Source organism: Euprymna scolopes, chromosome 26 (genome assembly GCF_053919585.1).
Source record: "Euprymna scolopes isolate OS-2025 chromosome 26, ASM5391958v1, whole genome shotgun sequence".
NCBI classification, from domain to species: Eukaryota; Metazoa; Mollusca; class Cephalopoda; order Sepiida; family Sepiolidae; genus Euprymna; species Euprymna scolopes.
In genome coordinates, this window is record NC_136507.1 from 16938799 (window position 1) to 16961190 (window position 22392).

The 22392-nt window shown below is 33.4% G+C and overlaps 1 protein-coding gene across 3 annotated transcripts in view; it reads right to left on the reverse strand.

Annotated features, from left to right (window-relative positions):
- The window catches only part of LOC145247931 (influenza virus NS1A-binding protein homolog A-like), a 137514-nt gene that overhangs the window by 28385 nt on the left and 86737 nt on the right, over positions 1-22392 (reverse strand). For all 3 annotated transcript variants that reach the window (XM_080109571.1, XM_080109572.1, XM_080109570.1), the window contains one exon: positions 10768-11089. In XM_080109571.1, the coding sequence (XP_079965697.1) occupies positions 10768-11089 (322 nt within the window). The remainder of the gene's footprint in view (positions 1-10767; positions 11090-22392) is intronic.

The window sequence follows — 22392 nt, forward strand, 5'->3', positions numbered from 1 at the left end:
AATACTATGTTGAAATTTATTTGCCTAATAAATCAGGGAGGTAACTTAAATGTGTTTTTATACAAGAAAATACATTAATGCACTTTTAATCAGGAACTAGCAGAGAGGGTTGTAAAATATGCTTAAATATATTTTAATTTGTTCAGATTTCATATATTATAGTCGTGATTTCAAAAGTGAAAAAAAAAAAGTATTTGGGTGCTATCAGTTAGAAATCAAAATCACAACTGTAGCATTCAAAGCTGGTAACGTTACCACTGTACAAAGGTGAAACGTATTTAAAAATTAACTAAAAGATTAATGTACAAAATGTTTAACGATTTTTCAATTTTTTACCCATTTTGGACCCCTTAAAAAACCGGCTAAAGACCTATAAAAGAACGGCCCGTATAAAATCCAATCATTTGAGGCTCCTAATGCAGCTGTGCAATTTAGTTTCGGAGGAGATAGAGTTTAAAAATATGGAGACAAACAGACAGACATATAGCCTTTTATAAATTAGATTGATAGTGTAATTCACTGCCAATCATGTACATGCATATTTTCTTCAGGAAAATAATTTGAACATATTTTATCCTATTCAAAAAATAGAAGCAAATGATTTTATTTATCTAAAAAGAACATGTGTGAAGATAGAAAAAGAAAGTCTATTTAGAACAAAGTACTAACATTTTCGGATGGAATCTATTTGGTTCTGACTTTGAAATTACAACTGACCTTTTTAATATACAGATTTATACAAACAAAGTATAAATAAAAGTTAAAAATAAAAGTCCAATCTGAATGCTGTGGTTCCTACAAGAATAACACTGGTAATTTACCTTTGAACACACATCTGCTTAAGACAAAGGAAAAAAAAAAGAAAAGAAAAGCAAATTGATAAATTAATAAAAATATGGAGTCATGTTTGAGGTTTATAACCTTTTTTTTTTAATTTTTAAAAAATAAAACTAATGAAAACCTTTATTAAAAAAAAAAGGTTTGAAAAAGAATGTCTTGTTTTTCTAATTTTTCTTTTTATGAGTTTTGTTGACTTTTGATTTTTGCATTAAAACAAGATGGCTGCACCTAGAGATTTCTAGAAAATACTTTTATAAAAGGAACCAAAAAAAAAAAAAAAAAAAAATAAGCAGGATCATATAATACTCACACACAGTATGTATCCCATATCAGCAAAATATTAATCAACCAAAGTGCTCAAACATAAAAAATTGAAAAGCAGATTTAAAAAAAAATGTTTTTACTATATGCTATATATTTAGATGTCCATTAAAAGTACCCAAATTTTGACAAACTGGTTAATCATAACTTTATAAAAATTCCAGTTTAAAATGGATCATATGGACTCTGCAGCCTCTCAAATGCCAAAAGTAAAAAGAATTGAGTTAATTTTTCCAAGATTGGTTGATGAGTCCCATGCGGTTATTTTAAGCTGAAATTTTTTTTAATGAAATTTTGGCTGATCCGGCATGGGTATCTTTAATGAGCACCTAAATATATAATCAAATAATATTCTAATTGTTACAAGTTCTTTAAGGAATTTTATAACTTGCATTTCAGTTAAAACTTTTTAGAAGCTAAGAGATTAAGTGAAGTAGGCAAAATTCACACACACACACACACACACACACACACACACACACACACACACACACACACACACACTGCAAAGAAATCCAGACAATTGCACTTAAGGGAACAATGAGGATACTAAAAAGAGCTCTCGGTTGGTTTCAATAAAAAGCAGGGCAATGTTGGCAGCTGGTTTGGCTGCCCCATACCCAGCGTTACAATCTTAAAAAAAAAAAAAAAAAAAAAAAAAAAAAAAAAAAAAGGTGCGTTCACTATTCATAAATTTAGCTCACACCATTATACAGTGCCCCGTAGAAAGTTTCTTTCACTTGAACACTTTTTTACGAGTCATTAAATATTCAGCATTATTTTATATTTCTTTTTAATACACACACACACACACACACACACACACACACACACACACACACACACACACACACAGATACCTGCTTATTTTTTTTTTTATTAAAAATATTATATATACAAATCTTACAAGATTAAACTAGAAAATGATAGCTCCATACACCTCTCCCCAAATCAGGGATATAATTTTTTTTTTTTTTTTTTTTTTTTTTTTTTAAAACATGTTCAAAGATTTCAATTACCAGAAGAAAACTGAAATTAAATAAAATTTGAATTTTTTTTTTTTTTTAAATTAGATAATGGTTTTCGTTTTAGAAAAAAAAAGAAAAAAAAAGGGAAAATCTTGACGGTATCACACATTAATGGTGCAAGAATATAGTTGGCATCAAAATGCTAATCTTGTCTTGTCTGATAGAAGAAAGCAACGCTGCTAGCAAACAAGGAAGATGTTGCACGTTAGACGACAACCGAAAGCAGTAGAGTGAGGAAAAGTGTTCATTCTGGTCGAACAGATTTCAAAGTCTTCTAACTACCCATCAATAGAACGGGTTCTTTGTCACAAAAGAGATGCGCAAGAAAATGCACATTTCCTTCGGTTGAAGAGCACAAGTGACCTTTGCCGCTAAACTTCAGTTCACGCAGAAAATTACTGTCATTTGATACATCATTTGTACACGGGTACATAAATCGTAAACATTCAAATAATGTAAAGAGGAATAACTCATTTTAGATTGAAGAATATGATAAGAGTTGTCTACCTTACAACTAAAATTCATTTGTTTTCCTGTATATAAAAATGTGAAAACCTTAAAATGACTTCACTGCATCCTGGGCAATACCGGATAAACACTGCTCTTTAACTATAATGAATTAATGTTCAGCGTTATTCATTTGTAATCATAGATATGGTGTTAAAAATCAGATACTTGTAGGACAGCTCAACGTGGCGCAGAGCATACAAAAGGGTAAAAAGGAAAAAATCCAACATAAACTTAACCCAATCTCATAAATTAATTTCAACCCAGTGCGAGCCTAATTAGATGAGACAAGCAAGTCACGTCTGTAGCTAATAATCTTAAGTCAGCTACAGATCTAACTTGTTTCGTCTAATGAGGCCCACACTGGGCTGAAATAAATTTGAGATTGGTCTAAATCTGTATTGGATTTTTTCTTTTCACTTGCTCTGTGTGTGTATATAATACATTATGGTTTTGTCTATATTAAAGTACCTATTTACTATGCCTCCCCACGGGACAGAGTTAGACACCAGGGTCGTTTTTTAACGTGGAGAAAAGGTACAAAAATAAAAATTGTCTCAGTCGTGAAGGATTTCTCCTCCACCGAAAGAGAACAAGAAATAGAAGTGCAGCTGCAGCATCTGCCGGAACAGATACTACACTTTGATCTTGTCCCGAAGGCCAAGAAGTGCGTATATTAAAGTAATTTAATAATTAAAACAAATTACCAAAACCTTAAAATATGTTTAGTTTTCAAGGGAGATAATTTAAAAAGTTCATTTTTAAAATTATAATAAATTTATATCAAAGATATATGAAGTTTTACATTTGAAAAAGAATAGAGCTACAGTATATCTGTCAGATGGTTTTTGCTTGTAATTAATAAATTACAGTAAACATTACGCTGATTTCTCCTAAACTATTTATCATTAAATACAGTTTCCTTTTTCTTTTGCTGACAGCTCTTAACATTATAGCATTTAATCATCAAAAAGTAATTTTGGAGCCTTTAAACTGTTGAATTAAAATAAAGGCAAAGCATGAAGCATCGATCATTTGTGCCACTAAATCGATCGGAAACATTCATTTTTGCATGCACCCCTGTCATACCAAAGAACTAATAAGTGTATACACATTTTTCATTTCTTTCATTTTTTTTTTTTTTTTTTTTTAAATTAAATCTACATAGATGTTCTGACAAAGCTGAGATTTTTCTTCTAAGAGAGTAGAGAAGGGAGGAAAGGGAGGGGTTTTCTTGGGAAAAAGAAAAGGGTAAGAAAAAACAAAAAAGATGGCAACTGTAAAGAAAAAGCAGTTATACAAGAAACTTGAAGTGCGGAAAATATTAAATAAATGACTGCAAATCAAGAAAAAAAAACAAATAAACAAATAAAGAAGCAGAATCAAGACAATATGGTTTTAACAGATGAGGATGATAGAACTAATTTATGTACTTCACGAATTTCTCTTTTTCCACCCGAACGGTGAAAGGTTAAACTGTGAATTTAATGGAAGCTTATTTATAATTAACTTAATATCCAAGAGCATCACCACTGAACCCAGAACTAAATAAGCCAATTCTTTTCAGAATAGCGCTGTGTCATACAGAATAATATCAAACATTTCCACCCTTGAAATAAATTTTCAAGACACTGCGAAGTCTGCTGCAAAGGAGGTGGGCTACCTTCATTAAACTAGAAAACTTTTGCATGCTTCTATTAAACCTGTACATGAAGTATTTCTGTCACACGTGGGCTGGTGCACAAACACCTAGTCTCCCTCTTGGGAAGGGTATAATAGGTCCAACCTGTCTACCAAGCTCTAACCTCTGTCCCATAACTGCAATGTTGCATCCCTGTTTACGTTTTACAAGTACGTCCACAAAATGTCAACGGACAAATTTAATGAACTTGTATCCTTCCTAAACAAATATCCTAATCAACTCGACAGTAAAATCACACCCAATCACTGTAGCTGGGCAGAGGAGCCATCTACGTGCACATGGACGCCCAACATCAATCTGAAGAGATGGCGAGCAACTATCAAATAGCATCATTAGCATATGAAGTGATGCGCCTTGTGTAAACAAATTGAGCTTAGGTATTTGGACAATGTCAAAACATTGTTAATTCACTGCCTGCATCGCAGCAGCCGTATAGCGCAACGATTAGGAGCTCCGACTGTCGTTTGCGTGATCGGGTTTCGATCCTGGTAGTTGCTTGTCTAGCCGCACTGATGAGCTGTGAAACAGCACTGTATGTGGATGAATATATATATATATATATATATATTAGTCTAAAGAAACTTTGAATAAAAAAATGCAAAAATAAAGAATGCAGTTTAAATTTCCAGAAAAAAATAAATAAATAAAATTAACTTTAACCTATCGCAGACTTAGCACCTACATAATCCGTCTTCTAAAAAGTTTATGACAAAAAAGAATTCATTTATATATATATAAAAAAAAACAAAAAAAAAACACCAAGCATTAACTAAAATTGTTAAATAGACTTAGCACTTGCAGAAGCGGATTTCAGAAAAGTCTTCAATTTTAAAAACTGAATTTAACTACATAAGGATGAAAGGAGAAAACCTTCACTAAAATTTTGTAAATAGAAAACTGGGATCATCAGCTGCTTACCATGTAGCTGTTTCAGATATATATATATATGAGAGAGAGAGGTGTGCGTATGCACATACATATTACAGATACTTGCTCATCTAAGGAATAGTGCACCTTCTTGTGATATTACCTTAAGAGCATCTAATTGGATATTTCACCAGACAAGATATAATTTTGTTCTAAAATCTAGCAAGACCAAGAAAAGACCACAAAGTTACACATAATTAACTTATAGATGCATGAACAAAAATGCAAGTGTGCATACAAATGTGAATATATATATATATATACATATATATAATTAAGCAATAATTATTGTTTATATATACAGACACTAGTGTTTCACGCTTATGCAATCATCAGTTTATAACCCAGCCACAAAGCCGCCTTTTGCTATGCCTTTACCTCGGGCCACCAAACAATTGCCACAGTATTGAAGGGAATTAAGAACTATTAAATGTCGAATTCAGGCGAGTACATCATTAGACGATCTAGAGTGTTTGAACAAGCGGAAGTCGTGAACATTGCATAAACGCGAGTCGACTGCCTTTTAGTTATTATTCTGCAGACAGTGCCCATCCTTAAGTATTCTTAAAGGGGCTTGATGATTATAATTAAACAATTATTCTTTATATCTGCTGACACTAATGTTTCATGCTTACGCAATTATCAGTGTAGGAGTGACAATTCCTGCCAGTTAGTAGATTCGAACCCAGCCACGAAGCTACCTTTTGCTCTCCACATGGCAGATACATACTTGCATTTTAATGAAAGGTTACATTCATTATTAGCTCATGTTATTCTCTTTTGCATAAAAGATATACCATTGTGCACACAAAAATGTGGGCGTAGATATTTTATGGAATGGAAGAATTAATGATATCAAAGATATACCTTCAGATAGATCTTTTGAAATCCTTCTACTAAAGAACAAAGAGACGATCTTTAATTATCTAGCTTGGATCTCTCTCACCTTTAGAGAGCTTTGTTAAATGGAGCCAGAGAAATTTAGTGCTAAGGACAAAACAGGAAAAGAAAATTCATGCTTAACGCAAGAATCAAACGAAATCTATTTCTGTGTCTAAGCATCTAGATAGGAGGCTCTGTCTGTTGGTCAATCAGTTGTTTAAGTTGGAAATAACATTTTTAGCATTGAAAGCACACATTGAATAGATACATCTCAATATACTTCTTTTGCTCATTGACTGATAATGAAGAAAGTTTGGCATGGTGTTTGTCCTATACTTATACAAAATGTGGTTTCTATCATTTTCTTGCCAAACACCCCCCCCCACACACACCATTTTATTTATTTATTTATTTACCAATTCAAATTGTTCGATTTTTCCTTTTAACAGGAATCCTATTTAGGGGTTTCTTTTTTTTTCCTTCAATACTTAAAGCACATGTAATAAATCCTACTGTTAGTGGTTATAGGGAAATGTGCATACACACGCATATATATATATATATATATATATATATATATGGCAGACCTGTAACATCATGGTCATGGAAATTTTTCCTAAAGAGAGAAAAAAAAAAAGTGTACCAGATTTATGATGTACAAACAACTTTTTTTTTTTTTTTTTAAATAACATCGGATAAATCGTATCTGATGAATTGATAGGTTGGAAGATCTCAATGAAAACATAAGATCATAATAAAACAGCTTTAATTAGAAAATTCTGAATGGAATAAAAGTTATGAAAAAAAACTAAGTCTGAGTTTTAGCAAAATTTTATACTGTGTGTGTGTGTGTGTATGTCATCCGCAAATAATACCGTTTCACTGTTCAAAGTGGCTTGTGGTTTTAAACCAGAATCGAAACTCAACTGTCGAGTTAACAGTCTACACATCTACTTCATTGCTATCATCTAGCACCTGCCTAACGTAAGCAAAATCTTAATGTCAACAACCGTTTCAGTGGTTCTGATAACTCTAATCAATTTTTACCTCATGAGTAATGCTTTATTATCTACCTTGTTTTATTAATTTGAAATCAGTTGAGAGGGAGAAAAGAATCTTGATTGAATGTTTGGATATCTATGCATAAGAAAAAGGATTAACCTGATATTAACATTCAGTTCAGAATTAGCTTCCAGTCAATTCATCAACTTCAGCCCTTCATCGCTCGAGGAAATAAGAGTCGTCCGTATGTACATACAACCAGAATGAACACGCAACTAACAGTTGAGAGTGGAATGATTAGGGCAGAGATTGAAACAGACACGCTCGCACGCACAAAGAAAAAAAAAACAAAAAAAAAAAACTATTTATCTGAAAACAAAAACAAAATTAATAACAATATAAAATAAAGATAAAAAATAAAATTCAAAGTTAAATTAGTTCCAAAATGGTATTATCAAGAAATTTGATACCAAAATATCCTATTAATATTTTTAAATTAATTTATAACAGTTTTCTTTTCTGTATACATTTCCATAAATAAAACCAATGTTTTTTTTTTTTTATATAAATGTTTGGAAATAATGCCTGAATGTTTGTGTGGATACCTTCATTGAAATACTTAAGTTGAATATTTATTTTTTTTTTTTTTAACTCATGTAAATTGAAAAATTATAATTTTTCGAAGTCTATTATAAAAAGGTGCTAGATGAATTAAAAAGATGCTGAAATAAAAAAGAAACAAGATCAGTAAATGTAAGCACGAGAAAAAAAATTTGAAGAGAAAAAAATAAAAATAAACAAGCATTTACAAAATGGCGTAAAAAAAAAAGTATATATCAAAACTAATTTTTCTTCTAACAAAAAAAAAAAAAAAAAAAAAAAAAAACGGCTATTGTAAATGATATAGAATTATATTAATAACTGCATAGAATTAAACAAATCCAAGTTAATATTTTACATGAAATTATATAGCTATTTTACCAAGAGTTTATATAGAATATTTTGGATTTCTAATCAATTTTATTTAAAAAAAAACAAAAAAAAAAACGCAGTTAATAAATATCATTGTCCAATTTTTACATCTAATTAAATCGTCAATTTGTATTATTTAGGCTATTGCTCTCATCTTGGAAGTTACTCTAACAACGTTTTAGCCAATGTAACCTCTGACCTTCAGGTGCATCGTGTGAAATTCTGGAATCTGTACAGAACCTTTTATTTCTTAATTGATGTGAATAGCTTAGTCACGTTCCGTGTGAGCAAGAAAATTCAATATTGACAGATTGGCTAGCAATATCATGCAACTTAGTCCAAGATTAAAGAAAGTTGGCTGCAACGGTCAAAGACGTGGTTCTTTGGAGAAAGACAGCTCAAATGGACCATGGAGAGAGAGAGAGAGAGAGAGAGAGAAAATGAGAGATGTGCGAATTTACACACACATATTACAGATACATACTTGCATTTTAATGAAAGGTTGTGCGTACGATTGTGGACATAAATATTTTATGGAATGGAAGAATAAATGATATCGAAGATACCCCTTCAGATAAATCTTTTGAATTCTTTCCGCTAAAGGACAAAGAGATGATCTTGAATTATCTACCTTGGATTTCTCTCACCTTTAGTTTAAGATTAGACAAAATTGACTGCAGTGGTTAAAGATGCCGTTCTTTCTCTGAAGGAAAGTGGCTCAAATGGACCACAGAAAGAGAGGAAGAAGTGCGCATTCACGCACACCCACACATTAGATACATACTTGCATTTTCATGAAAGATTACACTTGATATTAGCTCTCTTTTGCACAAAAGTATACCATTGCGCACACAAAAGTGGGTGTAAATTTATTTTTTTTTTTATTTCTAATTTTCTTCATTTGAAGATTGTAATGTTGGGTATGGGGTAGCCAAACCAGATGCCAACATTGCCCAGCTTTTTATTGAAACCAACCGAGAGCTCTTTTTAGTTTCCTTGTTCCCTTAAGTGCTATTGTCTGGATCTCTTTTGCACTTGGTTCACCAGGAATATCAGTTAGGTAGGACTTCAGGAAAAATCACAAGTACAGCTTTGGGATTGAATCATTTATATTTTTATCCTCGTCTTTAAAATGTAATTGTTCAATATACATTTTCAAATTATGTAAAGTTTCATATGAAATGTTGATTTCAATAAAAAGACGGAAACTCAGTGACTACATAAATCTATAAATATCTTCAACCATAATTATCAGTCATTGATAAAACGAGTTTCTTAATAATGAAATCATGGGACCTATCTTCAGAAGAGGTGTATTGTCTATAAGTTCTTTTATCTCAGTGCAAACCTAGCAAGCCTGATTAAGTGGTGTACGACATTAGTGACAAGAGTATGAATGGGCACACTTCTGAAGTTTTTTTTTTATCAGAAATTTTATCTGCCTGTACTCAAACATGATCATGTCGGGTTTAATGTCAGTTTTACATGCTGGCATGTGTTAAACGGTTTCAAATCCAATACAATATCTGGATATACAGTGTGCGAGACGCCATTTCCCGGTAGACAAATATAAACAGAGGTTGAAGAGAATCTGACATAGGCGACAAGATATTGGTCTTCTTTTTTTTTTTGTATTTTAAAACGATGGTACCAATGTACTTTTGATTTCCTGTAACACACACACAAGACACTTTTTGAACTAGCCGCTTGACCAGTTAGATAATCGTTTTGATGGAGTCAACCAACTCTCAGACTATGGTCAAAGAACGAAACGGCATTGTCGTATATTATTCTCCAAGTAACATGTCGCTACCAATGACATTTCTTGTGAGTAAATTTACATATTGTCGACATTCACACATACTTATTTATATACCTCAGAAATACAGGAATCTCATACCAACCCTTTCATTGTAGAATCAACTGAAACTACAGTATTGGGCTTATATGAGGGTTCAGATCAGAACCACCTAGAACTACACTTATGTACTATGGTCTTCATTGTATTATATAAACACACATTAAACTTTCAAAAGATACTTTTCAATATGAACACCTAAGTGAAAAGACGGACTATTTTTGTGTGATGAGATTTGTATTCATAAGTACAGATTGAAACATTGTCATGCCAGTGTAGCAAAACCTGTTATGTGATATAAATGTTATAAATATGAATATAAATATCTATTTACTATTGAGTAGTATTTTATAAACTCTGAGGAAATTTTTATCACAAATATTAACTTGGACACACACACACACATATATATATATACAAAAAAAAAAAAAAAAAATATTTGCTATTAAATACAATTTATTTTACAGAAAGTTTCATGAAATAAAATTATAACATTACCTGCTTGTAAGGTTTCAATTTTTTTTTTTTTTTATCGTTATTTACAAGTCAAAAACACTTTACCTTTGACCTTGATATATCAACAAATCTCCAAGTGTTTTTTTTTTAGGAGGGGGGAAAAAAAAAAAAAAAAAAAAGGTATTTAATAAAAACAACATGTTAAAAACAATATACAGAGATAAAGGTAAGCAAAATATTTACATAAAAAAAACAAAACTTTTTTTACTTACCGTCCAGAATAGATATAGTTGAGGAGATACTGGAAACTCTTGTAGTCGAGGTCAGTCAGTTCAAACATGTACGGCACCTGGGCGGTTTCCTTAGTGGTCGCAAACAGCTTGAACAGGTAACTGCTAGCTGCCGCCAGAACAGCACGGTGGGCAGAGATTTCATGTTTGCCAACGACCAATTTGACATCGCAGAACTGGCCCCCTTTCTGGAGTAAGTTTAGAGAGGAGAGTACCCCTTTGTTATGGCCACCGTCTGTGAACACCAACATCTGGTTACTCTCACTGTCTTCCATGTCCATTGAACCAGAACCAACTGCTCCTGCTGAATTAAGCAAAATACAAACTTTGATTAAATTCCTGTGATGTAAGGGCATCATTCAACAGTAATGCTAAATAAAAGTGCAATGTACATAATTCCATCCCTTTCTGCATTCGAAACCCACTTAATCTTTATTGCTATGAGCGGGGGTGCCTGGCGTTGCCTGGGTGTTTAGAAAAAAAGTGTTAGTAGGCAAGCAGGTTCGAACCCGTGACGCGAAGGTGGAAAAGAAAGTGAAAGAAAAGCAGAGATCTTACCGCTACGTTGAGGAAACCAAGCTTCCCTGAAAAAGGGGAACTCTTAAATGAATAGCAATTGTTTGATATGAAGGGTTTTCCCCACATTGATCAAAGCTAATTGCTTTAAAGGCGTTCCGCCACAAAAGGCCACTGATGCCTTTGTATCAATGACTTGCTTTATTTATACGAAATAGCCAAACAAACACGCGACAGAACAAAGTAGCGTGAATTTTGTAAAAGTCACTTAAATAAAAGATATTGATGGTCTCCGTTCGCAAATCATAGATATTACAATCTGGGGAGTATATAGAAAAGTTCTAAAATATAGTACCCCTCCCCCCTTTCCCAGAACCCTCGCGAAAAAAGCCTTTACTAGACATACAAAAATGCACGGTCATTTTGCTTTTTATAGAAAATGATGTTAACTATAGTACACAATCGGCAAATATATATATATATATATATATATATATATATATATATATATTTACACACACACACATACATACATACATACATTTTAACAGTTCTCAAAATGTTAACAATGCTTTATGTTGGTTGCAAGTGAAACAGACATTTGTGAGCGAGTTTTCCAAGTGCTAACTAGGAATAATAAAACGATTATTCTTGACGATTTAAAAAAATTTTTTTTTTTTTATGGACAATCTTCCAAAGCTGTGTGAAAAATAGCTTTTTCAGCCATTATATTTTTTTTAACAAAACGAGCAAAGTCAAATTATTTAAACAATAAAAGTTTAATAGAACAATATACTCTTTTTTTTTTTTTTTTTTTTTTTAAACGAAAGCTGTTTGAAAAACATTTGAAGAAATTAAAATGTTTATACTTTTCAGTCTCGACATAAAATTCAGTGCATATTTAAAATTACACTTAAAAGAATACATAAAAATCTTTGATGTAGTACTTATGAAACAGAGGTCATATTCCAAAAATCATATGCGTTTGGCTAATAACTTTTCTATTTGACAACTAAATATGTTCGTTTACTAGGCAAAAGTCAAATATAAATTTAGTTTGAAGAGTCTTGGTTATAAATTTTATTTTCAGAAAATTATATAGTTCTTAATCTTTGATTTCTATGAAGCGATGGAGGAGTCCTTTATGACTCCTTATCTGGCCGGCTCATGACTTAATGCGGGTATTTCTGTCTATTTTATCACCGTGCGTAGTGGACGACGTCACAAAGAGCTTTAAACCACATGCATGCTAGATTATGCCATTCATTTATGTCGCAAAATTATAATGCAATCCTTTACAAAGACAGGGAGCAAGCAAGAATTAAAAAGCGATTTATAAGTAGTGAGAGGATGGGAAAAGAGAAGAGCTTAGAAAAACACGAACAATATATACATTTTTACATAGGAGCCGTCACTTAGAGGCCACTCGAGGATAAGGGTTAAAGAGTATACAGTAGTCAATGGGACAATATCACAGCAATTATTAGTGTTGATTTGGTAAATTGGATTACTTAAGGGGAACAGCTCATTAAGAACTTGTTTATGTTGGACTTGAAGATGACCATAGTGTAGTCACCTGGAAAGCAGGTAAACAGAAGACAGTTCCACAGGCGTGCAATTCTAAGAAAGACTAATATAATGACTGAGATTTTCTCTGAGCCAAAATCATAGTGTAGTATCAGTTCTGATGCTACCTGTAAGTTAATTTATCCCTAGTCAATGTAGAGAAAACCCTTTTATACTAAGATAATTTTAATTTTGCCTACTTCTAGAATGCCCCTTTTTGGGGAGCTACCCCCACCCCCCTAAAAACAATCTTGTGTCACACATTGCTCTCGTGGGAAAGCCAATAAATACCAATAAATTTTGATAACTTCGGGTCTTTCTTGCCGGTTATCCCATATACAGAGTGGATGATGTTATCCATCAAACACGTGGAAGGGATTCTAGACAAACCATCGAAATCCTTGAGTATCTAGTACAGTGTTTCTCAGCCTTTGATGACCCTTACTGAATATTTCAACAGTTGTGGCCTCCTGCACTTCAAAGAAAAAGCTTTATGTTGTTTATTTAGCCCATTTGATTCTGCTTTATTATATTATTTAGCTCTCGTTTCATTCTGCATTATATACCGGCGTTGCTTGGGTGTTTGGAGGTGTGTGTTGAGCAAAGAAAGTGATAGTAGGCAGGCAGGCTCAAACCCATTATGCGAAGGTGAAAAAGAAAATCTGAGGTCTTAGCCGATATCTCCATGACACGACTGGAAGTCGAAAGCAGTGAACTTAATCAAAGTCAATCCAATGGTGACGATGACTTGCTAAAATTTCAGCTTAACCTCCCCCCCCCAAAAAAACGACCCTTCCTTATACAAAACGGCCAAGTTTAGAGTGAAGGAATTAATGTTTTTGCCCAATTTTTCGATATTTGTTATCTGAGACGTCGAGCTTCAAAGTGTTACCGATCTTGTCAAGATCTGTTGCCTCCCTCTGTTGAAAAATTTTTGCGAGACATACAGAGAGATGAGATTTATATTACAGATTTAATGAGTGTTTTTATACAGTCTGGAACAGATTAAGCAATTAACATGTATAAATGCCTTTCAGGATACAAAAATTTCAAGATACTAAAGCCAAACCGGGACCAATTAATTTCGTATCTAGCTTTCACTATAAATGACATTTTTTCATGGCTGGAATCGTGTCAGTTTATTTATAAATTTAAAGTTTCTGCATTTTGAATTACATTTTTCCAGCGTTTTCTTATGGCTCCCAGATCAAAGGTCTGTTGTTCCCTAAGGAGGCCATGGGGTAATTGCATCACAAATCATCCAGACCATGACACCCTTACCTCTCAGATTTTTTCCAAACTTTCACCATATGTTGGTATCATAAAAACTAGGGAATCCTGAAAATTTGAGCTTTTAACTCTAAGCAGTTCCAGAAATATCACAATTTTGGTATTTTATGTATATCGCGTTGAGGCGCAAATTTGCAAAATTATGAAATTACATTTTTGGGTATAAATCAATTTCTAGACTAGGCAGAACCTTGAAAATTTGCATAGACAATTTTCCACACGAGGAATCCAAAAATCATGTTTAAAACCTCTGAAAATGAACTGTTTCTGAGTTATTGAACTTTTAAGCCGTGATTTGGGTATTGGTCAAAGGCGACCCCCCCCCCCCCCAAAAAAAAAAACATGTGGCACTATTGGAAATTGAATTTTTTTTGTTCCTAGACATTCTTGATAGTCTGAACTTAAATTCCCCCAAAAAAGGTGTTTGGTTCTTTCCTCGTTAGCTCACAATCGAACCTCAAAGATGGGCAGTTTTACGGGCCTCAGAGCAGTGTACAAGGAGTCATTTGACTTCACCATAAACAGGAAATCCTGAATTTTATTTTGACTTCCGTTCATTTAAGAAGTGGTATTGCTGCTTTCTGATGTTTCTTTAAGTTGGCTGAAACTATTTTGTTTGATGCAAGGATGCAAGTAGCAGGTAAAGCCAAGTAACCAGATAGCTCATAATTGAACCTCAAAAATTGGCCAATCACAGTCGACAATCCCAAATAATAAACTGCATGTGGTGAGGATACAATGTGTTTGTAGCATTTATGAACCCCTAAAAATTCTCACAAAAAAGCGGTCAATTTTTTAAAACTTTGACCCCTATTATGACCACATAACATTTGTTTTGGGCTCAAATCAAATTATTAAGTTAGATCCATGTCCAAGGAACCTATATCTAAAATTTCAAATGTTTAGACCCAAATTGACATTGAAGTTTAACAGCCAAATTTCTGGCCGAAAACGGATTACAAAAATTTTCCCTAATTTCAGTACCCTGTATATCAAATTTTGAGTCTGTAGACTGAAAATTAACAGAGTTATTGCGTAGGAAAATGTACACAGACACACACATGTTCATTTTTATAGATATACGAGTCCGTGACATATTTCCATTGTATGGATACCCCACATGATAACATGCTACAAACATAAATTAGCGTATCTATATACTAATTCAATGTCATCTTCTATCCTCCTTTTTATGATAATAAATAGGATCTCCCGATCAAATAATTTATAATCAGTGACACACGTATGTTAAAGTTATGGTATTAGTATATAGATACTACACTGCTTTTCAGCATTTATTGGTTCGGCAACACAGAAGTAGAATATGTGGACATGGCTACGGAGATTTTTTAATTTTTTTAAATTTTTTTTTCATTTTTCTTCCTTTGAAGATTGTAATGCTGGGTATGGGGCAGCCAAACCAGCTGCCAACATTGCTCCACTTTTTTATTGAAACCAACCGAGAGCTCTTTTTAGTATCCTCGCTGTTCCCTTAAGTGCAATTGTCTGAATCTCTTTTGCACTTGGTTCACCAGGAATATTAGTTAGGTAGGACTTCAGGTTCTTCTTCATAAGTCCTGTGGCACCTATGATAACTGGTATGATCGATATCCCTTTAGGTTCCAGTTTCTTTTCATATCATACATGAGACCTTGGTATTTACTCTGTTTCTCTCTTTCAGCTCTGTTAAGACCGCCATCATTAGGAACACTCACTTCAATCAAGGTTGCAACTCTCTCTGACTTATTCCATATAACTATGTCAGGTTTCACAGCAGAATGGTAGTCGTGGTGATGAAAGTCAGGTTCTGATGGGACAGCTACTAAACACTACGACACAAGGGAATGTTGAAATATCTTCGCTAGATCAGTTGAAACATGAAGTATGGCAGCAAGTCCTGGGAATATATATAGGAGGGAAATGTTGTGCATTTCTCTCCTAATAATTATTTCAATAAACACAAGGCCAAATGACATTGCTTTTAACAAAATAATAATAAAGGGTTTATTTAGAAAAGGCGAGATTGTATCTCAGACTGGAGAGAAAGAAAGTGTAAATGTCTGTTTGAAGGTGTCGTCTGCTATCAGACTGCTGTCGTCAACAAGTAGCAGTGGGAGGTGTGAGTGTGGGGTCTTTATAGGTCGCTTGCGTGCATCTCTCTGGCAATTGTAGCTGCGATCCCAAAGGGCTAAAAATAATCCTTAAGGGGACAGCTCAAATGAATGCGCCCTGCCAACCGATTGGTCAGTGTGACCGAATCACTTTAGCACCGGGCATTGATCCGCTTATAGTAAATAGTTAACTGCTACATAAACACTCCAAAGAAATAAGCCTTACAACATCCACTATTACTACCATTTCTATAGCCACATTCTGCGAGATTCTCTCACCTCGGTTTTGCTGTTGGTATAATGAAAGCAAACAAATCACAACAGGCTCACCTTTAAACTTCAACGTAAATTTTATTAACGCGAAAAAATCCAAAGCGCAAAAATATGGCATCTGCAGCCTTCTGCTATAACAGAGCTGGTATCACCCGTAAAGGTAGTAGTTCATTGTTTATCTTCGCATTTGTAGGGTTCAAGACTCCACGCTGTTCCAAGAATAGTTGCAACAAGTCGATGAGTTAAGTGATGCTTTCCAAGCATGAATGCTGCCAAGTCCAGTAGTTATCATGGAGTTCACTGTGAATAACCGTCTGAATGGCGGACAAAGGACAGGTCAAAATGTAGACCTTAAATTTATCTCAGAAATACACAATACAAGTAATGAAGAAAGTCAATCAATCAGAGCACACTGTGCAAAGAATACAATATCTCGCCCAACGTAAGGGCATTGGTGTTTGCAAATGATAACATTTTGCCTCACCTTAGGGCATTAATGTCTCGATGAGACAAAGGGGTTTTGAGGCTACATGCCTCAAGTGAGTTTTCTTACGTCCATTCGACCTGTTGCCTTTTTGAAAACTGAGCGCCACCCAAACATAAAAATAGCGCCAAAAATATGACTCAGCAGTTAGTAACAACGATCAATCTGATAGGTTCAAACAAAACTGTGAGCGGTCAAACCGACCAATGAGAAGCCTGCTTATTTCTGTAGAATTTCTCACAATACCTAGAAAACGCAGCTGTTAAACCTGACATTATTATATGGGACAAAAGGGAGAAAGTAACAACCCCAGTTGCTACTTTAGCCAGTAGTGCTGGCTAAAACAGAGTTGAGGGAAAAGGTAATGAAATTAGGTCTTATGTACGACATGAAAAGAAACTAGTATCTTAGGAAGATCTCCATTCCAGTGACCGTAGGAGCTCCAAAGTTTATGAAAAAGAATTCCAAAAGCTACGCGGTGAACAAAGTGCAAGAGAGATGCACACAATCACATTTAAAGTGACAGAATCTCTGATATAGCGGGTTAATATCTGGCATCCAGTAGGATGCTCCATCCCCAGCAAAGACAAAAATGTGCAGAGACTAAAATAGTGAAATAATGGCTGATATCCCCCCCCCCAAAAATTTTATACGCGGTTTCAGATAAAGAAACCGTGTTTATCTGACCTTGGATCAAAGCATCTGGTCTGTATCAGGAGGACATGCCAAGCATTGCTTCTTCCTTTAGGAGAAAGGACACCCTTATTTGTGAGAGTGTTGACAGGACTACACAAGTTTTTGCTTGTTTGTATTGGTAGTCTTTTAAATCCACGCATGTCAGATGAAAACATTACATGCTTACGTGACATAGCGAAATTAGTAAATAGTATAAATTTAAAAATTTACGAAAAATGATCCAGTAGAAAAAAGTAAAAATAGAATTTATTTGATTATTTAAGTATGTTTTAATGTGGAGATCTGTACGACCAATTCACTATGACAAACTGACTTATCTCCCTTTATTTGAATTAATTAAGGGTCCAACATTTTTAAGCTGACTGTAATTGATATTATCAAAACATATCTGGACCATTTTAAAAATTTTTGTAATTCATACTTATTTTGACATGGTACACAAGCATAATGTTTTCACCTAAAATGCGTTGGTTTAAAAAGATGAACGATGTAAACCAGGGTATTTTTTTTTTTTTTTTTTTATTAGGCCCACCTCCACAATTTTCTTTTAAATAACGACTTTTATAGGTTTTCGACTATGCTGAATATGGAAATTGCGTTGAAATTTTGCAGAAATAAGTAGTTATCAAGATATAAAGTTGTTTTACGCATTGTATTCTTTGGCGGCCATCTTTGTTACACGTGTGGATTTGTTATGTGCGTAGATTTGTTTATGGCACGCGCATAAAAAAGATGGCCGCCAAAGAATACAATGCATAATACAACTTTTTATATCTCAACTACTTATTTCTGCAAAATTTCAATGCGATTTCTGTATTCAGCATAGTCGAAAACCTATAAAAGTCGTTATTTAAAAGAAAATTGTGGAGGTGGACCTAATTTAAAAATTTACCATCAAATTAAAATAAAATCCATCTTGTCTAACACTGCCCTCGTGGGGAGTCACGTAAACACACACCAGATGGTGTGCGGGTTGTATTGTTAAGACAACCTTTCCTCATAAAAAAATGTACAAATGTTTGTAGCCACGTGTTTAAATACATCTCATTAATAACAAGACAATACTTAATCACCAAGTTTGACCCTGAACAAATAAAAAGCGGATTATATCACGTGATCGAGAGTTAGTAACTAGTTACTTACATTAAAAGTATGAACATCATTTTAAGTAATAAAAAATCTATATCTATAAAAGTGAAATTGTGTGTGTGTGTGTGGGCGCACATTTCCCTACCAAACTATTTCAATTTTCAGTCTACAGACTCGAGATTTGACATAAGGGGTATTGAAATTTGGAAAAATCTTTTTAATCGGTTTTCGGCCAGAAATTTGGCCGTCAAGGTGTCAAAGTTCAACGATTTGACCTTTGAAAACTACCAAACTCTTCCGCCAATTTTGGAATTTTAGATGTAGGCTACTTGGACGCTTGAAATTTTAGATGTAGGCTACTTGGACGCTTGAAATTTTAGATGTAGGCTACTTGGACGCTTGAAATTTTAGATGTAGGCTACTTGGACGCTTGAAATTTTAGATGTAGGCTACTTGGACGCTTGAAATTTTAGATGTAGGCTACTTGGACGCTTGAAATTTTAGATGTAGGCTACTTGGACGCTTGAAATTTTAGATGTAGGCTACTTGGACGCTTGAAATTTTAGATGTAGGCTACTTGGACGCTTGAAATTTTAGATGTAGGCTACTTGGACGCTTGAAATTTTAGATGTAGGCTACTTGGACGCTTGAAATTTTAGATGTAGGCTACTTGGACGCTTGAAATTTTAGATGTAGGCTACTTGGACGCTTGAAATTTTAGATGTAGGCTACTTGGACGCTTGAAATTTTAGATGTAGGCTACTTGGACGCTTGAAATTTTAGATGTAGGCTACTTGGACGCTTGAAATTTTAGATGTAGGCTACTTGGACGCTTGAAATTTTAGATGTAGGCTACTTGGACGCTTGAAATTTTAGATGTAGGCTACTTGGACGCTTGAAATTTTAGATGTAGGCTACTTGGACGCTTGAAATTTTAGATGTAGGCTACTTGGACGCTTGAAATTTTAGATGTAGGCTACTTGGACGCTTGAAATTTTAGATGTAGGCTACTTGGACGCTTGAAATTTTAGATGTAGGCTACTTGGACATAGATTAAACTTTTTAATTTGATTTGAGCCCAAAACAATAAATGTTAAATGGTCAAAATTTAGGTCAAAGTTAAAAAAAATTTGACCTCTGCGGTCTCTACCATATTACTCAGCCAATTTTTAGTCTAAACATTTGAAATTTTACATAAAGTGTATTCAGACATAGGGCAAGCTTTTGAATTGGGTTTTCTGTGATCTTGGCCTGAATATATTAATTAGAAGAATTAGCATAAATTTCTCAAACATAACTTAATCCCAGAATTTGGTGCTTCTGACAAAGAGCAAACTGTAGCATCTGTTCTGATATTGTGCTATATTATGTCCTTAGCCAGTCCTCGATTAAGGCAGTTTGTATTTTTGTTCCAATCCAGAATGGCCTTTTTTGGAGGGAGCTAGATTTTCCACACATTAAAATCCGGCCTTGTATTTAACTTTGGTCCTTGTGGGGAGGCAAGTAAACAGGAACATTAAATATGTATATACAAGTCCATAGTTCAACTTAAAAAAAAAAAAAAAAAAAAAAAAAAAAAAAAAAAAAATCTTTATGCTGTACGTACTTTGCATGGAACGAAAATGCCATATTTCAAAAATTATGTAAGTTAATCAAGTAGTTTTTTTTTTTTTTTTTAATAATGAAAATTAAATTTTATGAGGAAACGATACGTTGTCGGGATTTGTTATGTTTAATAAAGCGAGACAACTCAATTCGAACTACCGAGATCACGTAATTCTAATTTTATCTTTGTCCTGAAGTCGTGGTAACCTAAGGTATGCATCTGCTTAGTTTCAGGAAACCATCTTCCCATGCATTACCCCCTCCTTTGGAAAATAGAAACAGGGAACAGATAACGGCAACTTTTGCAACCATACACGTAATGAGGGAAGGGAGAGCGAAGCTGGATTCTTCATATTACACCTATTTTAGCGGGAAGATGGCTAAATCCTTAAAAGGACAGATCTATTTCCAAATCACGTGATTGCTAGCTTGTTCATCTAGATATTCTACAATATATACGTAGCGGCACAAGTTTATCCTTAAGTGCAGAAAATGAAAATGCTATAAAATATTGTTTTGCATACATGGTTCCACATGAATTATGGACTTTTGAATAGCCAAGATGGCTTACCGATGCTGCTGACGTCACGTAGAAACTTAAAATTGCGAAATACGAGTATAGGAACGAAATGCATTTTAATTTTTGAAAAAAAAAAAAAAAAAAAAAAAAAAAAACTTTTGCGATTTCTCATTTCAGACAATTTTTTTACCGAAATCTTTTGCATTTAACTAGAATTAAAACAAAGAAAACAGCAAAAGAAAATTGACATGTTTTTGTTTTATTATTTTTATTAAATGGGTTTATTACGAGATGAGTACATTCGTATAAATCAAAATTTGAGAAATATTTTTAATTTTCAGTTTTTCGAAGATTAATATTTATTTAAAAAGTAGTTCAAAGACGAGATAAAATGTTATAAAAAAAAAAAAAAAAAAAGGAAAATGTACAGTAATTATTTCAAAATAACTATTGACAAATTCGAACTTAAAATTTCTGAAAGACAAAATATCTGTTTTTTTTCTGCGTCTAAAAAATTAAAAAAATTAAAACGCATTTCGTTTCTATATTCGCAATTTTAAGTTTCCATGTTACGTCAGCATCGATCGGTCGGCCATCTTGGCTATTCAGACTACGAAAGCCCACATTGCCAAATATAATTTCAGCCAATCAGAAGCTTCTCTGAAATTGTCGAATTTGTCTTTTCGATTCATCTTGATTCCATATATTTTCCTTCAATAAGTACTGGAATCAAAAACAACCCCCAGAACATCTATAATATGTCAGCGCCACTCGCACAACCAATCGATTCATTATATCTGATTATAGTTACTTTTATTTAGCCAAACACGAGTCAATCAAAGATACGACTAACCCTAATCCAGGAATAGTCATTTGTTTAAAAACTTCTTTTATTGACCATACTGGATTCTTATCGTCTCCAAAAAGACATTGACGAAAACTTTTTTTTTTTTTTTTTTTTTAAATTCGAGTTTCATATTTTTTAAAACGGTACGGGTCATTAGAAAATTACATTTCATTGCGTTTAAAATTTAAAAAAAAAAAAAAAAAAAATTATTTGTATATTTTGTTAATGTTAGTTTTGGATTTCTCGGTTGTTACTGCAATTGTCTATCCACGTTTTATTTTTCTTTTCTTTTTGCGGCTTCCGCAATGAGCGACTACAATACTAAAACACCATTATGATTTATCGATCAAGCCAGACGTTTTATATAGCGTGGTGTTGGTGTACTGGTGTGGATAGTAACAAAGGTACTTTAACTTTATAATCCCTCCAAACGTGACTGACTCGCCAAGACAATAAGAAAATGAGAGCGGATATATATATATATATATATATATATATATATATATATATATATATATATATATATATATAACACAAAAGATATGCACATACTCCTAAAGACTGGAAGTTTCTAGACAGACCCAATGTTTGAAGTAATGTCGTACGGTAA